The 11519-nt window shown below is 58.6% G+C and overlaps 1 protein-coding gene across 1 annotated transcript; it reads right to left on the bottom strand.

The window, feature by feature from the left end:
- Nucleotides 1-272: 272 nt before the first annotated feature.
- Nucleotides 273-11500, bottom strand: LOC101277292 (cytochrome P450 26C1). The gene is made up of 6 exons (XM_004279406.3): nucleotides 10589-11500; nucleotides 9842-10066; nucleotides 9076-9351; nucleotides 7542-7700; nucleotides 5337-5666; nucleotides 273-3408 (listed from the first exon to the last, which is right to left on the bottom strand). Exons 1-6 carry the CDS (start codon nucleotides 10790-10792, stop codon nucleotides 3031-3033), a joined length of 1572 nt encoding a protein of 523 aa, XP_004279454.1. The 5' UTR covers nucleotides 10793-11500; the 3' UTR covers nucleotides 273-3030.
- Between the last annotated feature and the right edge of the window lie 19 nt (nucleotides 11501-11519).

Below are 11519 nucleotides of genomic sequence, written 5' to 3'. Positions count from 1 at the left end.
AAACGCTCCAAGCCTGGGTCGCCCCAGGATGAGTTTCGGAGAGTCGGCGTTTCTCCGTAAACCTACTTGGCGTTTCAGAGGCTCTAGGGAAGGGTCTCTCCCACTGTTATTTCTTCTAACGATTTCACAACTGTAAACAGTGACAGACGACTTCGGGGGCACCGGCTGGAACCGGGTCGAGACGCGCTGGAGGTAATTCTCAGAAATCCCGGGCCCGCCCCTTTCTGGACAGTGCCTCCGGCCGGTGAGCAAAGCTGGCGCGCGGGGGGGCGTGACCTGGGGCCCAGTCCCAATCCTCCGGCCTGACCCGCCTGTGACCCCTGCAGGCCGGACCGTGACATCCGAATGAACTCTGCAGGGCCATCTCGCCAAGTTCAGCGCGCGCCGGGTCACAAGATGAGCGGGGCCTGCGCGCTGGAAATCGCCACGAGGGGGAAAAATGTTTTAATCTACCTGCCCATCGAGACCCGAGGGGGCGATCGGCAGGAAAGGATTAAATGGGATAGTGAGGATCATTAAAGAACATCTTGAAGAGGGGAAGGGGCCCATAAATTACCAGCCCAATAAGAACTTTGATCTAGATCCCTTGCCGAACTTTCGTGGGTGGCAGTAGGTGGGGAGAGGGTTCACTGGAAAATAAAATGTTTCCAAGATGTCTGCAAAACAGCCTGTTGCTAAGGGTTGGGGGGTGGGGAGTGAGTTCCTGACTGGGGTCAGGGGAGCCCAGGCAGCTGAAGCACCGCCTTCCACCTTTCTTCCAACCCCTTCTTCCCTTGTCTTGAGCATTCATCCCCATCCCAGGGTTCTATACCTGCTGTTCCCTCTGCTTGGGGTGCCTCTTTCCCAGCTCACCGCTTGCTGGTTCCTTCCAAAGTCGAATGTCACCCCAGGGAAGTCTTCCCAGGCCCCAGCCTGCCCAGCACTGTGCATTGCAGGCCTATTTTATTTTCTCCACGGCACTATCATCATCAGACATGTTCTTGCTGTTGTCTGTGAGTTTATTTACTGTCTACCTCCTTGGTGAGCACACCAAGTCCAGGAGGGCAAGAACCACATCTGCTCCTTCCTCAGAGAATCAAGAGCTACTAAAGCAAGAGCTCAGGTTTTCTTGGAAATTACTGAGAATGAAGTATCAATGGGAAATTAGAGCAAAATTGGAGCTGCCCCTACAGGGGCTTAGTGCAGACCACCAGCAGGTAAACCAGGTCTCTCAGAACCAGCTAAGTCTGGGCTTCTGAGAGCCCCCTCCCCCAGTCTCTCTCCCCAAGTCAGATTCAGCCCCAAGCCCTGGTCCTCCCACCACCTCAGCCTAGTGGAGTTTCTCAGGCCGAGATGTTGTCTCTGCAGCCTCAGGAGCGCCCTGAGGGCAGGCCCCCAGATCCGCCACTTCTTGCCGGCTCTGTGGCTCTGTCACCTGCCTGCAGATCCCATGGCCTGGCGCCAGGGCCTGTGGTCAGCAGTGGGTGATGAATTGCCCTGGAGGGGGTTATGGCGGTGTCAGCCGAGCTCGGAAGGGCCCGCTGCACGGAGCTACCGACCCTGCCTGTGTCTGCTGCTTCCCCCTTTCCTTCTGGCCCCAGGATCCACCTTAAGCGTAAGGTCAGGAGGGCACCAGCTTTCTTCTGGTTCATTAAGGGGTCAGCTCAGGCCTTGGCGGCAACTTTCCTGACTCACCCATCATGTCCAACTGCCCCCAGCCTGTCCGAAGGTGGATGGCGGGTTACAGTGAGCTGTTAGGAATAATGACGCCGGAGGCTCTTGGTTCAGATTTAAACACTGTTGGGAACTTCTGTGTTGGAAAGGTCCAGAGAGTCCTTAGGCCAATCTAGGGATCGCGTTGAAAGGGTAAAAGGCCAAGAGCTTCGCAGCAGCCACAGGCCTGGGAGCTGGAGCAGGGAGTAAGTGATGGGGGTGGAGGAGAGCACTGGCTGAGTGGTCCAGTCTCTCGCCTCAGTTTCTCCCCTGTAATAAAGGTGGTTGAAGCGGTAAACCAGGATGTCCCTGCAGCCAACTACCCTGGAGATAATTCACAGCCCAGCTCCCTGGAGCTATGCTCAAGAGAGAAGTCCCAGTAGCCTGGACCCCAGGCTGCCCCAGTTCCTCGTCTCTCTCTGGATATATGCAGGGTAGGTCCTTCTGGGGGAAGGGGAGGGGGTCTTTCCTGAGTCTTCCTCCCCCCTCATCCCACTTTCCCACCAGGGAGCAGCTGCCCAGCCAAGCTGTAGCCCCCTCACCCAACTATTGCCAGGAAACGATTTCTTGGCCCTTCTGTTTTGGGTACAAATACCTCGAACGTCTTTATGTCTCAATCTCCCATGAAAATAATCCAGCCTTAAAGAGTCCTCTCGTTTGCCTATTCTCCCTTGTATAAATGGAAAGATTAAACGTGTTCTTGAACTAGGAATTTTTCTTTTAAGAAATCACCAGCAGAATCCGGCAGTGTTGAGCCTGTTTAGAGCCCTGGAAGCGCCCACCGTTCTGGGTTTCTGCCGAGACCTGCAGAGTGGCTAGGGCGCACCTGGCGGAGGCCAGCTGCCTGAAGGCCTTCCGTTGGGCGCCTTCTCGGTGTCTTCCTATGGCCCAAAGCCAGGCCAGAGATGCGCTCCCGGCGTCCCCTCTTCCTCGCGACCGTTGCAGGTCCCGCATTGTTCTACGGCCCAATCCTCCCCTAGCAAGCCTCCCCACCGCCCTGCAATCCATGCCTCCTCCCGGGCTTGGCTTCCAGTGGAGATGTTCCCTCCATCCCTGCTTCGAAATCCTGGGAAGGGCTTAAAAGACTTGGCCCACCACCTTTCCTTCCTCAGGGTGCGTGCGGAGGGCAGGAGGCACCTTCCCACTGGCCAGGGCACTTCTCCAGTGCGGTGGCGGTGGCTCGCGCGTCTCCTCCCACAGAGTCCGGCACAGAGCCGCATTCAGTAACCGTTTGGTGAACTAGAGAGTGCGCCCGACCCGGTACTGGGGAAAGGCAGATGCGCGGCTCCGCAAGTGCTCCGCTGCCACTGGCCAAGTCAGGTTCCGCGGCGCAGCGGGTCAGAGGCGTCGCCCATCCTGCGCAGCCGAAGGCGCAAGCGGGTGGAAAAAGAGCCGAAGACCGTCCACCGGGTGCACGATGGGCACGGTCTGCATGGCGGGGAAGGCAGGCGTGGCCAGCTCCCAGCGCGCCGTGCGCACCAGCTCCACCGCGAGCAGCTGGAGCACGGTCTGCGCCAGCTCCTGGCCGAGACAGCTGCGCGCACCGCCGCCGAACGGGATATAATGGAAGCGGCCGGCGGCGCCCCGCGCATCCTCGCCCTCAGTACCGAAGCGCTCTGGGTCGAAGCCCTCAGGCGGGCTGCGGTACACCGCGGCCGTCTCGTGCGTGTCCCGGATGCTGTACATCACGTTCCAGCCCTTGGGGATTTGGTAGCCCTGCGGGGAGGTGAGGAGACCCGCCTGACCACGGGGCACCCGGAAACCCAGCCCGAACCGATCCTCCACCTGGGGTATATCAAACAGGCTTCCGAAAACAAGCAGGGAGGCGCGTCTAACCCGGAAGCTACCGCTCTGCATACCCATATCAGCTCCTTCCCTGGTGAGCTGTGTGACGATGGGCTAAATGCTCAATCTCTGAGCCTCAGTTTCTTAAATGATAAAGTGAGAACAAAATGCCCATCTTGTTGTGAGGATTCAAATAACGGGTCTGGCCATATATATTAGTGGTCAGTAAATGTGCTCTATTATTTGTTTCACTGTTTTGTTTTTGTCTTTTTTGTTCTCACGTTAGATCGGGAGACGTAAATTCTAGTCCTGCACCCACCAGTTGCCTGGGTCAGAACAGTGCCAGCGACAGCTCCTTTATCATCTCAATTTTACAGCTCTTCTTGGGACTCAACTGAAAACTGCCTCTCTGTCCTCGCCACCCATCAGCTGTACAGTAATGTTCAGATCAGGCAGCCACACTCTAAAAAGGTGCACATGACAATTAAATTGTTGGAAGGCAGCTTTCATGTTCCCTTTGCTCACCTCCAACTTTTTCAGCGAATCCACTTTTGAGATGTCTTCCAGCCCCGAGCATCCTGCTTCCCTTGCCTGAACAGCTTCGGGAGGCTCTCACAGGCAAACAGATCTTGGAATCACCAAGGCGCTCTCCCTCTCCTCTTTAGGCCTGTTTTCCCATCTGGAACCTGGAGGATGGCTAAGACTCCTGCCTCTATTCACCCTGGTGGTCCAGTGCCCTTCTCCTGTGGTTTCTCTAAGGTCTTGCACCCCAGCGCCTGCATGACATCTGAATTCCAAGATTCAGCATCCACGACACTTCTAAACCCCTCACCAATCCACCTACCTTTGTCTGGGCCATCCCCTCCCAGTGATGTGCTGTCCCCATCCTAACCCGTCACTGTTCCAGTTCAAATGCCAGCTCCCAAAATGTTTTGGTTTCATTCAGCTAGAGATCAGTCTCTTCTTCACACCAGTTTGTGATGAAGTTGCTGGCTCTGACCCCCTTTCTTTCCATGACAGCAACTCAGGGGCACAATCCCATTCCCTTAGGGGTCCTCAAATCCTGGTATGCAATGCACTAGGGACATTTGCTGTTTAGCTTAAAGTAAGGGTCAGGGAAGGAGGTGCCCACTCTGCCTGGAGCCGCCCAGAGACTGGGCTGGTGGTAGGGGGGATGCAGGGGCAGCCATTCAGGCAAACACCTTCAGTTTAGCGGCGCTAGGGCTCCCCTCCCCCGATGCTGCCACTGCGAAGCACAGCCGGGCCCCACCTGGAGTCAAAGATGGAAGGGACCAAGGCAGCTTCCTTCCAGAGAGTAAACTGAGGCCCAGAGTGAGAAGGAAACTGCCCAGGGTCATAAAGAGATGGAGCCAGTCCTAGACCTTAACTTTCATTGTCCAGCTCATGCCAACCTGATCATACCCCATACTTTAATTAGCCCGCTTCCCTGGAATCCGGCCTCAGCCGGAGGCCTGGACTGGTAACAATGATTAATCCCTTTTTCTTGTGAGGGAGCCAGATAAATGGAATACGGGACATAGTGGGGGTCTCTCTTTGTGCCCCACCCAGCCTCACTGGCTGAAAAGCGGGTGCTGGGCGGAGAAAAGGATGTTTTTATTCTAAAACTCGGCTCTAACTGATTCACCCGGACCACTGCCAAAAGCTGAAGTGTACGGGGTCCCTAACTTTGCTTTGCTGCCTCAACCGTGGTTCCCGGGAAATGGAAGAGGATTCAGCCCATTTTCCAGGAGGGAAAGCGGAGGGCCGGAGAGGGGAAGAGCAGACAGCTCGGTCCTTACCCCTACCCCACCTTCCCGCGGCCGGCGGCAGGGGCGGGGCGGGCGGCGCGGCGCACTTACGTCGAGCTCGAAGGTGCGCAGGGCTGTCCGGTAGCCCCCGGACACGGGCGGCAGGAGGCGCAGCACCTCCTTGACCACGCAGCCGACGTAGCGCAGGCGGCCGAGCGCCGCCAGGCTGAGGTCGGGCTCACAGCCGCAGTTGGCCGGGGGCCCAGCGCCGCCCCCTGAGGCCGCCGGCACGCAGCCGCACGCGCGCCCCAGCCCCTGCGCCGCCAGCTCCTGCCGGATCTTGGCGATGGCCGCCGGGTGCTGCAGGAGTAGCAGGACGAGGGACGTGCTGGCACTGGCCGTGGTGAAGAAGGCGGCGAAGAGGAGCTCCACAGCTGACTCCTGCAAGACAGCCCGGGAGCGCTGAGTCTCCATTAGCCGGTTCTCGGCCTCGTGGCCCCCTGAGGCGCAGGGGCCCCATATTTGCCGTTGCACACAGGCCAGAGCGCCGGGTGCTCCCGTGGCGCGGCTAGCTGTGCAGGTCCTGGAGTCGATTGAATCCCAAGTCCGACACTTGGGGAAGTCACAGATAGCAACGAGCAAGAGGAGGATCTATCCACTTGCCGTGGGAGGTTCCCAAAGATAATGCCAGGCACTTTGTGTACTGTTCTTAGCGCTTTACGTGTATTAACTCATTCGATACTCACCCCGATCCTGTGCGGCACAATGCCCGTTTTACTGAGGCTCTGAGAGGTGCTCGAGGTCCCTGCCGTCACCAGTCCCAGTAGCCGAGCTGGGAGTCCAGCGCTCTTAACCATGCAGTGCTGCCTACAGCGCTGCCGACAACCCCAGCTGGGCGCCCTGACAGTAACGGCAGTGGAACTGACCAAGGCACCAGCAGCAGCAGCGCCAGCCTCCCACCAACGCAAGCATCGGGCTCCTCCTGCTTAGCGGTGGTCCCAGTGACTAAACCTCTTCCTGGTGTGCGCTGCCTGCCTCTGCCCTCCCAACTCCCCGTGTGCTGTCTTCCTTCCTTGCAGCACCCAGTTTGTGTTTACACACTGATTGATGTTATTATAGGATGAATATGTACCCCTCCCGTCTCGCACCTCGAGGGCAAGGGCTATAGTTTGCTCACTGCTGTATCCCCAGGCCCAGCATGGAGCCTGGCACTGAATAGGTAGATAATAATATGTGTGGAATGAATGACCTGATCCAAGGCTAACTGCCTGCCCTGCACAAGATGGGGAGCTAGGACAGAGACCTTGGGGCTCCAAGGTCCTCCCTGGCCAGCCAGAACTGAAGATTTCTGGCCAGTGGGTCCCTTCCTGAGAACCTGGAGGGTGTTGTCACCAGCTCCCCAGCCCTGCCAAGGCTGAGGGACCATCCACTTCTTTCCATATTACTCCCCTTCCCAGCCCAGAACTGCTCCTATCCACTGGCTCCCCCATGACTCAAGAGCCCCCTGCTCATCTGTTTCTAACTCCTTTGACTCTTCCAGACTTCACAACCATCCAGGAGTCAGGAAAGAGATTATTAGTCCCATTCTTGGAGAAGAAACTCAGGCTGAGTGAGCCCCACCCTTCAGTGGCTGGCTAGTGGAAAGTGGGAAATTGAGGCCCCGAAGGCTTGAGGTGTTCCCATTTCTAACTTCCCTGCCCCCCAACCTCTCCACTCCTTTTTGGGTTCTCGAGCAGGTGGGTCCAGGGACCACTCCAAAGCTTCCCTCCTTACCTCCACTGTATGTGCACTATGCATACATGGGGAGGGGCTCTAATTCTCCAGGAGATTCTGCAGTGGCAACAGACAGGTAGAGAGGTGCCAGGTGCCAAGGTGGCTCATGGAAGTGTAGATTTGGGGAGGAAGAGGGGAGCTTCAAGGAGACTGTGGAATTTAGCCCTGAACCCTTAGGGTTTGTAGAGAAAAGGGGTGAAGAGAGCTTCATAGGCAGGGGGACAGCAGAAGCAAAGGCATGGAGTGACAGAGAAGTGGGGGAGGGGGAGAGCTGTTTGCTGCCAGAACCGGTAAGGGAGGGCCTAGGATTCGTGCCATGGACTCTCCTCTGAAAGGGATGGTGACTGGCCCAAGGCCACAGAGATAGTGGGTGCAGCTGAGCCATAAGTGGAACCCAGGTCTCCTCTTTCCCATCGCCCTGAGGAGTGCCTGTGGCTCAAAGTGGGCCCCAACAGGATGCAGCTCCATTGCTCCAGGAGGCAGCATGTGTGTAGAGACCTGCTAGAAATGCAAAGAGGGGAGGAGAAATGTCCCGCCACCCACCTTCAGCTCCTGCACTGAGAGCTCATGGCCCAGCTCCCTAGTGCTGTGTATGATCCCGTCGAGGGCATCGCCTGGCTCCGCAGCAGCCTTGTCTTCATGAAGCTTCTCTGCAATGGCCTCCTCCAGGTGCCGATGCAGCTGGTCCCGTGCCCGGATGCCCTGATGTGCAGGGAGAGAAGGGAGGTGGGGCAGGAAGGCTGAGGGGACCAGCCCTGGACACCTACCCCCAAAATCTTCCCAGTGCTGGTCTGGCTCTGCTGAGATCCTGGTGTTAAAAGTTTCCCAGCTTAGCTCCATGCCTGGCACATAGAAGGGGCTCAATAAATGCTTAGGAATTTGTCCCCACACACCATTCTCTCTTGATCACAAGCCCCCTTTGGGGCAAGGCAAACAGTTACTGTCCTCCTGATGGGAGGATGCTGAGGCTCAGAGAGGTCAAGCCATTATCCAGAGTCACACAGCTGTCAAGTGTCCATGTCTGGCACAGAACCCTGCCAGGGAGTCAGTCCATTGTCCTTTCCCTGCACAAGGCTCAGGCAGGGGCAGTGGGCACCAGTGCAGAGAGGAAGGGACACCTTGATGCACTCAGGAAAGCTCTGGCTTAAAGGACACTATTGGAAGTCTAAACATTTAGCCTTTGCAAGGGGTAGGCAAGAGGGCTGGGGTGGCCCTCCAGAGTTCAGGGAGCAAGCACAGCGAAAGCGTCTGCCTGGGGAAGCATTTTGAGCACTTGGGCTTTTTAGTCAGGGGAGATGGGGTTCAAATCCTGCCCCCCTCCCTACTAGCTGTGTGATCTTGGGTAAGTCATTTAACGTCTCTGAGCTTCAGTTTCTTCATCAATAAAATGAGAATAATAATATTTTGCAGACTGAGAGAATTAAATCAGAAAATGTACCCAAGGCAATCAGCGCATATAGCATATACGTTTATACATAACTATTATTTTTATTCAGGTGACGAAAACCAGGGCATCAGCACAATAAGAAGCCCCAGTTCGGTTGCTCTCTGGGCCCAGCCCATCGCTCTGAAATTTGAAGAGGACGTGGTTCTCTGATCCGGAAACTAGCGGGCCTGGGGCCGCAGGCGGGGAGCCGGTACCCACCCCTCTCCAGCTGGCGCCGGGCTGGGTCGGGGGGGGAGGGGGGCGGGGCGGGGGCGGGGGGCGTGTCTGCGGCCCTCGTGCTCCCATCCATTCCGCAGCCACGGGGCTTCCAAAGAGGCGCTGGAGGCCAGGGCAGGAGGCGCCGCTCTGGGGAGGGGCTGAGACGACTGGCTGGGCGCCCGCCACCAATACCCAACGTCGGGGAAGCCGGCGGCTGCTGGGGCTGGAGCCCATTCCTCAGGCGTGACCCAGAGAGGGTGGGTGGCCCGCCGCGGGTCACACAGAGAGTCAGGACAGAGGCCAGCCCCGACGCCCACCGCCACACCACGCCGCCTCCCCACACTGTGCAGAGCCTCCATCTCCCAGCAGAGGTGACGCCTGTGGCACACCGAGGGAGCCCCAAAGGGAAGGTTTGGGGAGGGGCGGCAGTACCTTGCGCAGGCCACTGAAGGGCACATCTAGGGGCAGCGAGAAGAGGTTCTCCACGAACTGCTCGAAGGTCCGGGCCAGCTCCGAGCACTGCGCCTCGTCTAGCCGCAGCCCCAGTAGGATGCGCGCAGCCATGCGAAAGGTGAGCGCTTTGGCGGCCTCATAGACAGCGACCGGCCCGCGGGTCGCGCACCAGGAGCGCACCTCACGCCGCAGCGCCCCCTGCAGGCGAGGCACGTAGCGCTCCAGCGCCGCGCGGTTAAACACTCGCGCCAGGATCTGTGGGGAGTGCGCGGGGTCAGCCCTGGCAGCCGTCCGGCTCCCTCTGCTCCACGACTCCATAGGAGCCAAAAGGCCAATTTCGGCCTGTCTCCTCTTCTAAGAGACCCGGACCCAAATGTGTTGGGTTTTGCTCTCGCCATTCCCTCTAGTTCTTTTCTGATGTACACAGTCCCTCCCATCCATCCAGGCTACAGGGGCCACCTCCTCCAGGAAGTCGTCGCTAACCCTCTCTAAGTTTGAATTTCCAGCGCTTCTGGTATCAGAATCGCATAAGATCGAAGGTGAAAGGACCTTTAAGTCCCAGTCCTGGCCTTATAAACCAAAGCCGGAGAAGGTAAGGGACTGGCCCAATGGCACCCACTTGTTAGTAAGGGGCCCTGGCCAGGTTCACAGTGTACCCCTAACACCTCGCCCCGGCCTGGCCCACGGTAGGTTCTCTGAAACCGCGGGTCTGACGTCCCGACGGCACCTTCTGTTTTAGGCTCACCTTGCGCCGCTGCCGGTGCGGCTCGCCAACCGCGCCGAGCAGTGTGTGCGAGCCCAGTAGGATGTGCGCGCTCTGCGGCCACTGGCTGCGCACAAGGCGGTGCTCGCCCAGCAAGATTGTGCGCACGTTCTCGGCGCCGCTCACGCGGATCACCGGCCTGCCCAGCAGGTGCGTCTTGAACACTGTCCCGTAGCGCTCCCGGCGGGAGCTGTGGAAGCGCGAGCCCTGCGAGCCAGGAGCGAAGAGGGATGGGGCCGCTGGGCCTCAGCTGAGGATCTAGCCCAGGCCTCCCAACTGCCGCTTGATAAAAACCTCCTGCTCTAGGCTGGCGCCTTACTCTTTACAAAACAGTCTCAAATGGGCCTCGTGACTACCCTACGGTAATGTATATGCTTCTGTTCCCATTGGTGAGATGAGGAAACTGAGACTCAGAATGGGGACACAAGCGCCAAAGAGCTCACTGCTGAGACTTGCTCCTGACTCCTGATTCTATGGTGGCAGGACATAGGGTCCTGGAACCCCTCTGTACACCCCCGCGTTTTGTCGGTACTTAAGTTGCGTTGGAGAGTACGCCAGTGACATACGGTCCCTTCGAGGGAGCAGCTGGGCAAAGGTCAGGGCCGTGTATGCTCCCTGGGGCCCTGGGCGACAGGAAGAGGCTGGCTACGAACCCTGGGAACATTGAGAACCAGCGGGGGATAGGGAAGAAGGGGCCATATTGGGGTGCGGAAACGACGAACTGCTCACCTGAACTAACCAATGCAGCGTTTCCCCGAAGAAGGGCCAGCCCATGGAACCTTTGGGCAGGGGCAGGGCAGAGGCTCGGTCCCGGCTCAGCGTCCAGCGGAGGGTCCAGAGGTGCTGGGCCAGGCTGAGCAGCAGGCCCGCGCACAGGAGAGCGGTGCCCGCCGCCCCCAGCACCGACAGGCAGCTCAGCCCCCAGGGGAGCATGGCGAGCCTGCCGGGACCAGGCCACTCCGAGCGCAGGAGGCGCAGGAACTGCGGCGCCGGCAGCACGCAGTGTTCACCTTGTTCTGTCCGGAAAGGGCCTGGGGCTTGGGGACCAAAACCGAGATTTACAACCTCGGACAAGGACTTCGCTCTAAAAGCAGACGGTCAGCGGAGGGCAGCAGTGACCACGCGCCCTTAGGAAACGTGCCTTCATCGAGACCCGCGCGCTCAGGACTTTTCCCGGAGTCCGACGGCTCCCGGGCCAAAACGCAACCCCCTTGCGCGGGCGCCGGCTGCCTGGGGACCGCTCGAACCTCCCATCTCCCACCTCCCCTGGTCAGCACTCCTTCGATAGAAGCAGCGAAGGAGGGCAAAGAAAGGAGCAACTCACCGGCGTTGCCAACCAGGGTTGCGCGCACCCGGACTGTAGACCCCCGCCCACCTCTCTCTTCTCCAGCCTTTTAACCCTTTTCGGCCCACCCAGGCCACATTTATATAGATATTGGCTCCCTCCCTACGGATTGATACCGATTCACACGACGTGACCCGCCTCTGCATATTTAAAGCGCTCCACGCAGAGTAATGATTGGAGGCGGTGGGCAGCGGCGCGTTCTCCGAGGGGTTGGAGTGGGGAGTGGCAGCTGCTGCGGCGCTACGGCTAAGCCGGGGGCCGTGCCCCGCGCAGATCCTCGGGCGGGGCCTGCAGTTTCGCGCCAAGAACCTCCCG

Source organism: Orcinus orca, chromosome 14 (genome assembly GCF_937001465.1).
Source record: "Orcinus orca chromosome 14, mOrcOrc1.1, whole genome shotgun sequence".
NCBI classification, from domain to species: domain Eukaryota; kingdom Metazoa; phylum Chordata; class Mammalia; order Artiodactyla; family Delphinidae; genus Orcinus; species Orcinus orca.
The sequence above is the reverse complement of the archived record's forward strand: the minus strand, read 5'-3'. Positions and strand labels throughout refer to the sequence as shown.